This window comes from Cydia strobilella, chromosome 10 (assembly GCF_947568885.1).
Source record: "Cydia strobilella chromosome 10, ilCydStro3.1, whole genome shotgun sequence".
Classification (NCBI taxonomy): Eukaryota; Metazoa; Arthropoda; class Insecta; order Lepidoptera; family Tortricidae; genus Cydia; species Cydia strobilella.
Genome location: NC_086050.1, coordinates 3,697,538 through 3,713,451, shown reverse-complemented (window position 1 = coordinate 3,713,451; position 15,914 = coordinate 3,697,538). Strand labels below are relative to the sequence as shown.

The following is a 15,914-nucleotide window of genomic DNA, read 5'->3' as shown; positions in this document are numbered from 1 at the left end:
AGGCCGATATCGTCCGGCGGACTGATAGTCAGTGGGCCCCTTTACCGACCGGGTCGGTCCGCACCGCAGAATGATGCTTAATATACCTACTTAGCTCAGGCTCGAAAGTCGCAGTCAATGACGTCCGTCCAACTGCTACAATATAGAGCCATTTTATACGCGTGGGCAAGTGACTGTCGCCAAATGTAGCCTAGGCGTGACGACATTTGATGGCAGTTGGCATCCGTCATTGGCCAAAAGGAGCCGGTGACACGAGACGTCACCCGAAACACACATCGGATGCCAAACTTTTTGGTATACCTATCCGACAAAGCGCACCGGGGCCCGTTCGATTTGAGGCATTAGCTAGCCATACATGCACGGATTTGCCCGTCGGATCTGCCTGAAAGATGTGTCTGGCGGACACATCCGTCAATGTGTGGTGAGAAACAGACACAGATTTGTCCGCCGGATGCCCGTCCGCTGCCCATCTGTGTCTATTTCTCGCCACACATTGACGGATGTGTCCGCCAGACACATCTTTCAGGCAGATCCGACGGGCAAATCCTTGCGTGTATGCCTAGCTAGACATAATATTATTGAGGCGACATAACCAGATGACAATTTTACTGGTTTCTCTGGTCGCTGATTTCACATGCTTCTATAAGCGATTGTATTATTATGACAGTAATGTAAAATGAAAGACTGATTGAACGTCATAATCGCGGCTGTAATGCGGTAGCGAACGTCACTTAACACTTGCCATAAGATGCTATGGCTATGGCCATATTAATTTTAATGGGGTTTTAAGCTGTTTGACAAAATATTGGTACTTGTCAAGTATTGCAATTCGAATACCGTAAAATGGGGTTACTTTGAGTCGCGAGGTAACATTTATCATCGATTTTTGAGAAATAGGGAGTTCATTTTAGAACGCAGACTGAAACATTTTATGGTGTGGTTGGCATGCTTAACCCAAATATAGGATAAAAGCGTTCAGAAACGAATTCCTTATATGTAATTTAAAAATAGATGATTAATGTTACCCCATGAATTAAAGTAGGCAGTTTACGCGGTTTACGGTACGTACACTTATTTGGGATTGGTCATAATAGTCATACGGCGTTTTTTAGGGTTCCGTTTTTTCCTTTTGAGGACAGACAGACAGACCCACGAACTCGTTCGTCTGTCTGTCTGTCTGTCTGTCTGTCCGTCTGTCCGTCTGTCCGTCTGTCACAGCCTATTTTCTCCGAAACTACTGGATCAATTAAGTTGAAATTTGGTACAAATATGTAAGTTTGTGACCCAAAGATGGACATGTAACGTAAACAAATTAATTTTAAACACGGGGGCCACTTTTGGGGGGTAAATGATAAAATTAAAAAATAAAGTTTGTCAAACTATGTCGTGTTACATATCAAATGAAAGAGCTCCTTGTGAAAATTTCAAATATATATTTTTTATAATTTTAGGATAAACATTTTAGAAGTTAATATTGTCTTCGGTTACCGCGATAGTTACTCATGAAATAAAACTATGAAAACGGATTATATCGCGTATATTGAATTTATAATACATCCCGACGTTTCGAACTCTTTACAGCGTTCGTGGTCAACGGGTGACTGAGGAAAAATTACAAAATGCAAAAATACCCACATACTAAAATAATGAACAATCATAGACTACAAACTTTAAGGCTGGTTGTACATGCAAAATCGGTTCATAAGGCTAGTTATACACTATAATTATTTTTCAAGTAAAGATATATATATATACGCGATAAAAATAAACTATGCCGGCTCCAACCCTACACCACGGACCCGAGAAGATTTAATTCCCTCCTAAATTGTAGGAGGGTATCCCAATATGGGACCGGCAACAAACTCGGCGGGACACATCTTTTCAAAACATCAGAATGTCCAGCATCATCCAACACTACGGTCTCACAGTCTATGTCTCGCTTGCTCCTTTATCAGGTGGACTACTGGATCCCAAGCTGGTGGTAGAGAAAAGCCATCTTCCCTATTAAAGTTTGGATATTTCTTAATCTCAATGGCCTCGCGCAGCATTCTGGGTATGTAACGCTTCTCCTTGGCAAGAACCAGAGGCTTATCAAACTTGATTGAGTGATTGGCTTTATCCATGACATGCTCACAGACAGCAGACCTAGGTCGACGGTGCTTGACATCAGCTATGTGTTCCTTCACCCGAGTGGAAATGCTCCGTTTCGTCTGCCCGACATATGATAGGCCACACTCACAGTCCAGCCTGTACACTCCTGCAGTCTGTAGAGGGGTATTGCATTTTACAGGCCTCAGGAATTGTGACATCTTCTTCATTGGCTTGAAATATGTTTTTATAGAAGCACGCTTCAAGATGTGGCTGATCCTGTCCGTGACCCCCCTGACAAAAGGCAGAATGGCAGGCCTGCGCTCGACTGTGGGGATCTTAATGTGGGACCTCTGGTTGACCCGCGGTATCCTGAGCTCGTTTGCCTGGAGCGCGCGCCTGGCATGCTGGAGCTCCGCGGCCAGATGCTGGTCATCACATATCCTCTGGGCTCTCTGAAACAAAGATTTGCCTACTGTAACAAGTTGACTGGGATGGTGATGCGATTTGCCATTTAAGTACCTATCAGTATGAGTAGGTTTCCTATACACAGTGCGACCTAGGGTGTTATCAGGATTTCTTTTTACCAATACATCTAAGAAGGGGAGAGAACAGTCTTTTTCCAACTCCATAGTAAATTTTATTTTGCTATGGATGGAATTTAGGTGATCCAAGAAAGTTGAAACACTACTTTTTGGAAGTATAGTAAAAGTGTCATCTACGTATCTTTTAAATATCTTCAGTCGCACAGGAGCCAATGAGAGTGCCCTCTCCTCGAAGTCCTCCATAAAGATGTCAGCGACTACTGGAGACACCGGAGACCCCATGGCCACGCCGTCGACTTGAAGATAGAATTCACCATTCCATAGCAAGTAGCCAGATGTAAGGCAATGTTCCAACAGCTTAGCATATTCCTCTGACATGTTCTGCTCACATAACCTCTTCTTGACAATTTCAATGCAGTCTTGTACCGGTAGGCTTGTAAATAGCGACTGGACGTCAAAACTGACCATGATCTCATCATCAGTCAATGTTAGGTCTTTAATCTCACCGATGAAATGGTAAGAATCCTTTGTATGCGTGCTAGTGTTACCACGTAATGCTGAGAGGGCTCCCGCGAGGTACTGAGCCAATTTATATGTGGGAGCATCTATCTGGCTCACTATGGGACGTAGTGGGGCACTAGGTTTGTGTATTTTTGGCAACCCATACAACTTTGGAGGCACGGGGCAGTCAGGAACCGCGACCGAACGCTGTGCGACCGAAGATATTTAAAAGATACGTAGATGACACTTTTACTATACTTCCAAAAAGTAGTGTTTCAACTTTCTTGGATCACCTAAATTCCATCCATAGCAAAATAAAATTTACTATGGAGTTGGAAAAAGACTGTTCTCTCCCCTTCTTAGATGTATTGGTAAAAAGAAATCCTGATAACACCCTAGGTCGCACTGTGTATAGGAAACCTACTCATACTGATAGGTACTTAAATGGCAAATCGCATCACCATCCCAGTCAACTTGTTACAGTAGGCAAATCTTTGTTTCAGAGAGCCCAGAGGATATGTGATGACCAGCATCTGGCCGCGGAGCTCCAGCATGCCAGGCGCGCGCTCCAGGCAAACGAGCTCAGGATACCGCGGGTCAACCAGAGGTCCCACATTAAGATCCCCACAGTCGAGCGCAGGCCTGCCATTCTGCCTTTTGTCAGGGGGGTCACGGACAGGATCAGCCACATCTTGAAGCGTGCTTCTATAAAAACATATTTCAAGCCAATGAAGAAGATGTCACAATTCCTGAGGCCTGTAAAATGCAATACCCCTCTACAGACTGCAGGAGTGTACAGGCTGGACTGTGAGTGTGGCCTATCATATGTCGGGCAGACGAAACGGAGCATTTCCACTCGGGTGAAGGAACACATAGCTGATGTCAAGCACCGTCGACCTAGGTCTGCTGTCTGTGAGCATGTCATGGATAAAGCCAATCACTCAATCAAGTTTGATAAGCCTCTGGTTCTTGCCAAGGAGAAGCGTTACATACCCAGAATGCTGCGCGAGGCCATTGAGATTAAGAAATATCCAAACTTTAATAGGGAAGATGGCTTTTCTCTACCACCAGCTTGGGATCCAGTAGTCCACCTGATAAAGGAGCAAGCGAGACATAGACTGTGAGACCGTAGTGTTGGATGATGCTGGACATTCTGATGTTTTGAAAAGATGTGTCCCGCCGAGTTTGTTGCCGGTCCCATATTGGGATACCCTCCTACAATTTAGGAGGGAATTAAATCTTCTCGGGTCCGTGGTGTAGGGTTGGAGCCGGCATAGTTTATTTTTATCGCGTATATATATATATCTTTACTTGAAAAATAATTATAGTGTATAACTAGCCTTATGAACCGATTTTGCATGTACAACCAGCCTTAAAGTTTGTAGTCTATGATTGTTCATTATTTTAGTATGTGGGTATTTTTGCATTTTGTAATTTTTCCTCAGTCACCCGTTGACCACGAACGCTGTAAAGAGTTCGAAACGTCGGGATGTATTATAAATTCAATATACGCGATATAATCCGTTTTCATAGTTTTTATTTTAGAAGTTATTCAAGAAAATAGGCAAAAAATTACCATTCCCCCCCTTTATCTCCGAAACTGCTGGGTCAAAATTTTTGAAAAAAATACACAAAATAGATCTTTACCTATAGATCACCGGAAAACCTATTAGAAATGTGCAGTCAAGCGTGAGTCGGACTTAATTACTTAGTTTTTGATCCGACCCCTACGGGTTTTTTAAAGACATTTCACATAAAAAATACATTGTTTAAATTGTACTTGGCCGGTTTTTTCTACTATAAGTTTCCACGAGTGTCCCAAATTGCATCTAACCAATTTATATGATAGGTATTGACTATATCAACCTAATTAAGAAGTAATTGTAGCTAATCCATTTAAGCTTCATGTGTGTACTTAGATACGGCAGTTTTATTTAAATCAATGCTTGATCAAAATGCCAATCCACTAAATAGTTAAGTGTCCACGGTCTAAACGTGGATATTGCCGGCGATCATTGCAATTTTTTACATCGTTTAGCAATTGACCTAAAAACTCGCTTGAACGAAGTAGTTACCTAGTTACCGGCTTATCTAGGAACGGTCAAAAGAATCTAATAACGGCAATAAACATAGGTAAATACTATTATCAACGTTTGAGCAAAATGTAGAAGCACTTTAAGATAATGACAAAATAATTACAAAAAAGGATATCATATTACAATACGAAATCAGAAATATAACACCTACCTATACGCTTGACGTCATTCATAAATCGAGAAATAATTGTGATCAAGATGGGTTTCGGAACTGATTCCGTTAAATCATAGAGTAACTTATACTAGACCGGTACTGTCATAGTAAATTTTGTAACCCCAGTAAATTCACTGCCATCTGTCGACACACTTTAAAACTAAAAATGAAGATTTATAAAAATATGATAAAATGTATTTAAATATGGATAAATGATTTTTTTTATGTGCATTAATTATTTTTATGATTTTGACCCATGTTCTTTCACTGATATGCGTTAAAATTGTTAAATAACAAACGAAACCGTCAACGCCATCTATACGACAGTTGGCCAAAGCTAGTAGCGCCCTCTGAACGAGAATCAAATTTTCTTGATTTTCGAGGCACGTTTTTTCCTTAGACTGTATCTAGCTATTACGGAGTTATATCTATCTTTGGTTAAATGCATTATTTTTAACATAATAATATATGCTTAGCCTGTTGGAGCAAAAACATTGTCACCTTTTTACCCGTTTAGTATGGCAGGTAAAGGTACTGTAGAAACTTGTTTATATATGTATAAGTAGAACAAATATTTGACTTACCAACGGCGTTCCATATGGCAATGTCAACGCCCAAGCTCCAAGGGACAGCCGAAGCTGTCGCTTCAAGCCAGGGCCCGTCAGGTGGCGTGGTTTCTAAGTCCACCGCGGGGTCGCTGATTCGAGCGAACACCACCAGCTCGCTTTGGGACGCCATGCTCCAATTGAAACAGTGGTCTAGCGGCTGGGCTATTTTGAGGTTCACCTGTCTGTGGAAGGTAAAAAAATAGCTTCAATTATAAACTGAAATAGGTATCATACACTAAAGAAAAAGAAAAACATATTTCATAAAATAATTTGATTTGTTCCCTAGTTGAATAGCTTCAATGTTTGCTATTAATCTGATGATAGAAAGCAAATAAGAAGCATTGTTTTTTTTTTCAGACTCGGTTTTAAGGAGATCTTTCTATTAACGCATATGTCAAAGCGTCTTCACTTCACCTTTTCATCATACATTATTTATACACAGTTGAGACCTAGGCTCTCAGAAACATGTCGCGCGAGTGACTAAAATAGGTGAGTTAAAACCCTATAAATATCTCAGTGTAAGTGTGACTCACGACAGTTTAAATTCGATTACATAAGTCAATATAAGTAAGACAAATTAAGACAAACAATTAACAGCAAATTGAGGCTTGGAGCGCGTTTCTAAATAACGCCATAAATTATTAACTTTACTTTTTCGTCATTAGCTGATACTTCTTCTTCATTAAGAAAGGCAACGAAAACGATTTTTTCGGAACTTATGTACGAAATATCATTTGATATTTACCAGCCGCTTTTCGCTGAAGGAAAGCATCGTGATGAAACCGGACTAATCCCAACAAGGCTTAGTTTCCCCTCTGGGTTGGAAGGACAGATGGCAATCGCTTTCGTAAGAACTAGTGCTTACGCCAATTCTCGGGATTAGTTGTCAAGCGGTAATAAGCCGGAATAACGCGAGGAAGATGATGATGAGTAAGACGAATCAGAGGGCCTACCGCAAACCACGTTCGACGTGTTACCTCCCAGTCAGACTTACGTACGAATTTACAAGTGCGACAGAGAGGCAACTGCTCTGTCTCTGTCTGTCATCCAGGCTTAAATCTAACGGATAGCGCAAGCTAATAAGTAATAACTAAGGTCAAAATAAAGAAGCTCATAATTCTGACAGTGAAAGATAACAGCCTGTTTCTATGCAAATATGTTAGTCCAGATGGGAACATTGAACTTTGAAATGGTGAAAACATTTTTCATTTTTGTATTCCAGCACTTTTGTTTAAAGAATTTCTGAACGGCGTTTAACCTTAGGTACTAAAGTTGCACGTTGGATCAGTTTTAAGTTTTAACATGCAGTTTGTAGTTTGCAGAGTTTATACACTACTAGCTTTTGCCCGCGACTTCGTCTGCATGGAGTTAATAATTTGGGTAGCTTATTTTTTATCCCATCGGTTTTTTATCGATTCCCCATTCACACTTCCACCCGTCCTTTTCACCCCGTTAAAGGATGACTTCTGGGATAAAAACTACCCTACATTTATGTCCTTCCCCGGGACTCTATCTCTATATCAAATTTCAACTAAATCGGTGAAGAGGTAACAGACAATCAGACATACTTATGGATTTTATATATTCACTGGATGAAGGCAACGCACGACTGGTTATTGTGAAGCCCTTTCGTTCCCATCAATATTTGAATGGAATAATGGAGTGTAACCAAAGCCATTTCTGAGGATGTTTCCAAACCACCACCACCACATACACCTCAACCACTAGAATAAGTACATAAGACAATCGAAGTCACCACACATAATCGCTCCTGTACAAATTTAGTATGGGGGCGAAACCGCTTATTTCACTTGCGCCCACATTTATAACCGTGTATATTAATAGTATTTTATACAATCGTGATATAATGGAGAGGTTTTTAGTCGAGTACCCTGTTAAGGCCACGAAGCATACTGAGTGGCCTTATTGGGTACGAGATTGAAAAGCTTGATGTATTCGGGCTGTTGTAGTATAAAATAGTGTAAAATACAACTTATTTGTGCTGCCTCGTAGCATTTGACATGTAAAATTGCCCTTATGTGTGACCTCTTGCTCTTTGTAGGTGCCTAAATGCTTCATAATGCGGTGTTGTGTAGTCTGTGTTCCAAACATATTGCATGTTCTGTACACTTTTATGTTGCCTTAAGACCACAACCATCCAATTATTAGTAAAACTTGCACAGGCTAGGGATACCTATTGGTATAAGCGCTTTGACGCTCATGGATATTCATGCAATCACAGTAGCTCAAAAGCGTAGTCGATGTTGAGGTTATACTCGCATAGTGTTTCTATACAAGTTGGTTGTATAACTTTGCCTTATTTCTAGACCAAAATGCTAACCCTATTGTTACCAACAACTTTTATACAATAGTGTAAGATAAAATGTTGATAATTCATTAACATTCTTCCCTAAATACTGAAATGCTGACTTCTGCAGCAGTAGTTCATTCGACTAGGTATGTATTATAATGGAATTTAATGTAAATAATTTCCTTAAATTTCAACAATTCGGAAAAAATACCTGCCTTAGGGTCGGTTGCACCAAACTGTCTGTCACCGTTTTACCGTTTGCTAAATTTTATTGTATGGAAAGTTTCAGTTTTCTGCTGCTTGACGTTAATTAGTCTGTTAATTGTGGTTGGTGCAACTGGCCCTTAAAGGATCAAATTTTTATCAGAATGTATAATGTACAATTATAATTTTTGGCAAGAAAAATAAGAATAAAATCAAAAATCTATGCATGTTCAACTGCTGGATCCAAACGTCTTCTCGCAAGTAGGCTTGTCAAAAGCGATAGTCAAAAGATAATATTAGTCAGTCGTCCTCCTTTTTGGTTTTGTCTAAGTTTTTCTTCGTATATCAAAATATTTAGCCTCAGAACACATTCAAATAATAGTCCCACAAATGAAAATATTAAAGTTATTTGGAACCCTAGTTGGGTGGTATTACGGTGCTTATTACTTATTGCTTATTACTTAATTTCGTATTCACAAAACACCCATTGAAAACAGTTCAGTTAAGCCAACACATCAATCTGTGCCGTTCTCGAGGCCTTTCTCCCTTTTGTATGGGAAGTGTTCCCGCTCGAGAATATTTCCCAGAGTAAATAGAGAATGTTCGCGTTCTCGAGAACGGCACAACTATAACATCAATAGAACAATTCAACGCATCTAAACCGAACAAAGACTATTCCCCTAACTTCCGACACTTGAGTCCCCTGCCGTTTTGTAAACTTCATTCTATTCTATGAAAACAACGTTAATACAAAAGTTCCGGAAACTTGCGTTCTAGTTATCACAAAGCGTGGAGAGAAGAACTACATTCCAATCACGCAGTACTTTTGCTCGGAAAATGTAATTATACGGATCGGGATCTCTGGAGAAGTTTGGGGTCCATTTAATTGAGTTCCGTGCTAATCTTTAACTTGATGCTGGGGGTGTATGAGGGGAGAGTGTGCGTGTTATTAAATTAGCCATATATATTGTGTACCTTTACCTGCGTTTAATGATAATATAACTATAAAAAGGTTATATTCATACATAAGGAGCACAAAAAATACTTCCATGTTTATTTCATTACCTACGAATAAGTATATTTTTGTTGATTAATTTTTGCATACTTACTTATACTATAACTCATCTGAAATTAAAATATCATGTGTGGTAGAAAAAAACGGTATAGTTTGAAGAAATATTATTTGCACCGATGAATGTTATCGCTCGAAATAGGGTAATAAAAGCATTAGATACAGTACCGCTTTTGCTTAAAACCTACGAGGGCTAAACAATCTTGATCCCACTTACTTTTCTGCGTTCTAATCTCGAAATTTTCCAAGTTTTTCAACTTTTCAATTCATAGTCAGTGACACTAAGGATTCGTAATAATTATAATAAATTCGTAATGATAAAGTTTTATGACTAATTGGTGCGTCATATTTCGTCAACTATACCTATTCAGAATTCTAATTGTACCGTTTTGCTGACTCGCTGCAGCTTCTGCTATGCACCAAACAAATTAGTGTGCGTGTGAGCAACACTACCCTTGGCCAAACTTGGGCACTTTCCTAGCAGTTTTCACTTCGCCTTGCTAATCGCTATACAGTCGTGCTAAGCCGAAATGTCTCATCTCCATACCGGCTTACGTACTGACATACGCCTTATTTATTTCTGAAGAACATTCACGAACTTTATACTATATTGAATTGACCTAGTTCAACTAAGCGTACTTGATTATTTTGGCAAACAATCACACCGCCCGTCCGATGGTAAGCGGTTACCGATGGAGGCCTGGGACGTCACAGTGATGTCGACAATTGTCGCACCTGCCACCGTGGTGAAATAGGGGCCTGTTAGTTTAGCCTAGATGCCCTAGATATTCGAGCTTTTATGAAACGGGGTAAATTAACTATGTTTAATGTTTACCTAACCTTCTAATTTCAAGGCAATATTCAACATTCAACCTTATTCATGTTGGAATTAAATTCAATTTAGAATGTGTTGACGTTATATTGAGATCATTAGTGGCTTTACTTCATAGAAGTCATTAAGATTATCGCGGCTGTTTTTTTGGAACGGAACGGAATTACTCTAGATTTGATTAAGGGAGCATTTACCTTAGCGCGTGTATTAAGAGTTACACAAACCCGCTTTGCCAAAAAGCCGCTCCCATACAATCGAATATATGTATGCTCTTAATTTAAAATGACATGCCTAAATTACATGAAACGGCATGATCATTTATGTAAAGTATTATATTTATAATACAATAAAATACTCTTTGTTCCACACCTCATACAGTTTACAATACATGTATGTATTATTAGGGTTCCTTACCCAAAGGGTAAAAACGGGACCCTATTACTGAGACTCCACTGTCCGTCTGTCCGTCTGTCTGTCACCTTCAGGCTGTATCTCATAAACCGTGATAGCTAGACAGTTGAAATTTTCACAAATGATGTATTTCTGTTGTCGGCTTGCCGCTATAACAACAAATACGTACGTAAAAAAGTACGGAACGATGTATGGATACGGTGGGCGAGTCCGACTCGCACTTGTCTGGTTTTTATTTATTATTTTCTAATTCTAAATTGTCATACGAAGAAAAAAGAGCTAGTAGAAATTTTGTATGTAAAACGTCGGATCGCTCTAATTTATTTACATATATTTCAATTTATAGCAACGAAAACTAGTGCCAGACATAGTGTTCGGGCATTGTAATCTTTTTAATATGAGGGTATGCCGTTTCGGAGCAAATTCGGAGGTAGATTTAACACCTCTGACTGAAATTTGAGTGCTAGTTTCATTGCCATGCTTCTAAAGGATTAAGAGAAGAATGTGTTAATTAAGTCGCGAAAAGGGACCTCTCGGAATTTCATGTCTAAAAATATATGAGTAGCTTTGTTATGCTTTAATTATTTATCTGGCGTAGTTCACTTTATAACAAATGGAGAGAATTGAAAATGATTGAAATTTTATCCCCGGTAACGAAATAACACTGAAAGAACGCAAAATCGTAACACCAATTCATATTTTGGACTCGATATTTTTAGAGCTAACAAGCCAATTCGAGTTTTAGTTATTCGATCTGTTTCCGATGTGTGATCTGCCAGTATCAAAAGTAACGTCTTTGGTTGAAGAAATGTCGAATTTATAATCCATTTTTCTACCTACAATTTATTTATATTTATTATTTACCTACAGGCGTATTCTGATTGTAATAAGTAATAACAGGTTATGAATTTGGCCTGAAGGCGAATTCGAACTTATAATATATTTTTACATCAGAATGGATGTGTGTTCGTTATGTATTTTTTTTATCATTTGCTCGTGTCACTAGGTACATGCTGGACAGCTGAAATGCTCGCGCGAATAATAACTAAATAATATCATTTAGATACCCATCAATTTGATGGAATATGTGCGTTTAAATTGATCTCAAGGGCTCCAGATTGGCCCGAAATAATATATCACAATTAATCAGTCAAGCATAAATTTGCCTAGTAATTAAACCTCACAATATGTTCGTACCTTTTCTAATATTACTTTATGAATTTGAAATGATAGCGTATTATTTCAGAATGAAGCTTTACGGAAATATAATCCCTTAAATGGCCGTTCGTTAAGGCTAAATTCCTATTGCGACTGCAGCAGAGTATCGCCGCTCGTTGTCGAGCGGCACGACCGGTAGTTCGTACGGCACGATCAATGCGCCGCGCCGCGCGCCGCATGCGTCCTATCCGTGGCCAGAATGATGTCAGTGTTAGGTATCATACGGACATCATTCAGATATCATTTGTATGTCAATTTTACATTTAAAACTCTCGCGTTTTGAACACATATTTAATCACAGTATGTCAATTGTCCGTTCGAATTGGCCTGGTCTCGTCACCGCTCCGACCCAATCGGAGAACGGTGAGAATAGACGAATAAGAGCGAGACGAGGAGGGAGCAGTATGTACACACTCGTTTTCGGCCTGTTTTGGGGTGTCTCGACGAGTGTGTACAGCCGGCATTTGATAAATTCAGTGACGGATTGAACCTTCTAATCGGCATAGCAATGCGGCAAAGACTACACAAATTATCGACAGGTAAGTACATCTCACAGTTTTCGCGGACGCAATGCTGCCTCAGAAAGGCTGTAGTCACTATCCAAATGTCACCTTAAATTAATCTCCGTGATTAAATGTGTGACGGAGTTGTCGTTCTAAACGTGACAGAAATTAAATTTAGCAATGACACATCGCTTGTTTCCCGCTCCTGCGACGCGCGTAGTAGGTATCACTGTTGCAGTAACAAACTAAATGTAACTTTATTACGGCATTATGGTAATGCGAATATGTGGCAAAAGCAAAAGCTAACCCATTATCGGCTTATGGCTATTCTCGGCGTACCATTCTATTATCTACGTATAGCAGTTGTTATTGACCGGAAAATCACTAGATTACCTATAATGACTTTGAATTGAAATGTGGGTGTACCGCTTCGGTATTAGATGGTCATCGTTTGGCAAAGTCTGTAATTTACCTAAACACGTAGGGGAAATTATAGTGACAAATGCTTTGAAAGAGTTTATAAGAGTTTAAAAAAAAGTTTGAATGTCATTATTATTAAATCTAAAATCGACGCTATGGTTCCTATTAAGAACAGATTTCGTTATCTCTCATAGTTTGACTTCTCCCTATTGACCCATTTGGATTGATCACCCTGTATACGACGTTCGCACCCACAAAGCTGGGCTAAACTAGCCACACACAGGCCAATTCAAACGTTGTATTGGCGCGGGCGAGACGCATGATAACTCAATAATATAAATCAAATATCATTCTGATGTCAGATTACGTTCAAATTGGTCTGACAGTGGGTGCCACAACGTAAACACAGTGTGCGGCCTAGGAGAGGATTTAGAAGCCTGGAGGGAGGCCTTTGCCCAGCAGTGGGACACTTTATAGGCTTTACAAAAACATTGTAATCCGTCAATGGCTTTAGGCCTTGCCAAATTATAAGCTACGGCAGTCGGCTAAATACTAAAACAACTGTTTATAAATACAACATTTATCTTTTGTTGAAAACATTTAAAAAATGACTCATATTATGCGTTTAGGCAAATTTTAAATGTGAAGTCACTTACCTATCTGTGGTATTATAAGGCGAGCCTGCATATCTACTGACTGAGGCAAGCTCCACACCTCCTCTGTATATTGACACTAGCGCCAAATCTAGTGTTTTACTCTGAAACAAAGAAAAATCTGATTTAAACTAACGATTTCTACACATTATTAATCGTGTCTAATTAAGTTTTAAAATTACCTCCGACGTTCCGAAGACGGCATTGCCAAGATCACGAGGACAATCAAATGCTGTCCTCGAAACGTCGAGGTCGAGAGTTGAAATTGAATTATACGCGATTCTTTGAATTTTTTTGGTACGAGCTGTTTCATCCGCTACTATTCATGTTGACTGTACAGCGAGCTGCGAAATTGCATGATCACACTATAAATGAATTCATTCACAAAGTGGCTATGCGATTTGGCGGCTGAGTGTACTCTTTGTGTTTTTTACTCAATCACGAAAAATGGAACAGAATTAGGTGTAAAAACGGCCTCAAATTTTGCTTCATATCATATTACTTTGTCACTACTGATTACTAAGAACCAGAGAGAATAGACGAGGCAAAATGATAAGTCACTTGATAAGACAAGACACTTTCTTTAACACTATATTAGAAAGCAAGATCGAAGCGAGAAGAGGAAGAAGAAAACCACGAGAAAGGTACACACAACAACTGAAAGCAAAAGCAAATGTCGTGTCTTACAGGGACCTAAAGAACCTGGCCGGGGACCGCGAAAACTGGCGCATACTCCACCGAAAAGAGCCATCAAGCTCTTAAATTATGATGATGATGATACTTTGCCACTATTGTGGATAAAATGCAACTTTCTCATCAGCTTTTCAAATGTGAAGAGAGCCTTTTCGAACTGCTGTGGTGAGAAAATAATGTTTATTTTTATTTATACTTTATTGCACATAAAATAAGTACAAATGGTGGACTTAATGCCTTAAGGCATTCTCTACCAGTCAACCACTGGGCCAAAAAGAGACGTTTGTTGGTGCAGGCTTTGTACTGTATTTGAAAATAATTAAACGATATCACTACCTACTATTTACAAATTAAATACTAATTATAGTGTACCTATTATATTTAAATCATAAACTTAAACATATACTTTATTAATGATAAACGTATTAATAATGTCACATTAGGCTACCCTTACAGCATGCAGCACAGAAAATAACATAGTTTCGTATGTACTTGCGTAGGCCCTCTGTAAGTTCTAAGCGTTAATACACTCTGCGGTGAACCCCCACTTACACGGATACACCGAGAAATGAGCTCATTATCGTTTTTTGAACAAGATCCGCACTTTACGGCATCGTCCGTAATCGGCCTAGTCATATTCTCATCACTATAAAACCACATCCCATTTAGATCATCCACTACAAGTAAGATCTCCATTTCAGTTCACACAATTCATTATAGGAGATCAAAGTATACTGGTTTTATCAGGCACCGGTGAGAGGAATGATAGCTCTGCCTTTGCCAAGCCTGTGTTTCGTCTAATTTGCGAGACATAAAGTACTTAAGCTAAAACCTCAACAAAACAAGAAGGTAACAATTGAATGAGCTCGCAGGCACTGGTAATGCATTTTGAATTTGGAAGCTTTTTAATGGCCGTTGGACAGAGATACCGTACCTTGTAGCAACATTAACGTATGTTCTTTGTCTGTGATGCCAAAATGGGTGACTTGATAGGTTTAAATAATAAAAGTACTATTTATATACCTAATTAACAGACGAGTCTATAAAAAGTGTAGGTAAAGTATAACAAAAACCGACCAAGTGCGAGTCAGACTCGCGCACGAAAGGTTCCGTATCATTACGCAAAAAAAGGGCAACAAAAATCACGTTTGTTGTATGGGAGCACTTAAATATTTATTTTATTCTGTTTTTAGTATTTGTTGTTATAGCGGCAACTGAAGTGAAAATTTGAACTGTCAGCTATTACGGTTCATGAGATACAGCCTGGTGACAGATAGACGGACAGACAGACCGACAGACGGACAGACTGACAGTGGAGTCTTATTAATAGGGTAATCGGGTCCCGTTTTTACCCTTTGGGTACGGAACTCTAAAAATCATGGCCATGAGTTTAGAAACAACAAAAAACTAAAGCCTGACTCGATTTTATTTGACCTTCGCCATGTTGCGGATTTTCAGTAATACTAATTTATTTTACTGTGACAACGAGTCTTTGACTACTTATTTTCTATGCATCTCGCTCGTGCTCGCATATTAATGCAAGCGAGATGTATCTTAGAAAGTAATTTAAGCAGCAGGGGTGAGAAACTTTACTCCTTTCGGGTA

At 39.2% G+C, this 15,914-nt stretch overlaps 1 protein-coding gene across 1 annotated transcript in view; it reads right to left on the bottom strand.

Moving 5' to 3' along the window:
• LOC134744909 (uncharacterized) overlaps window positions 1-15,914 on the bottom strand; it is a gene marked incomplete at its 5' end in the record, with an annotated part of 55,641 nt that overhangs the window by 29,137 nt on the left and 10,590 nt on the right. Inside the window, 2 exons of the mRNA XM_063678857.1 lie at window positions 5,969-6,174; window positions 13,620-13,720. Coding sequence (XP_063534927.1) covers window positions 5,969-6,174; window positions 13,620-13,720 — 307 coding nt within the window. The remainder of the gene's footprint in view (window positions 1-5,968; window positions 6,175-13,619; window positions 13,721-15,914) is intronic.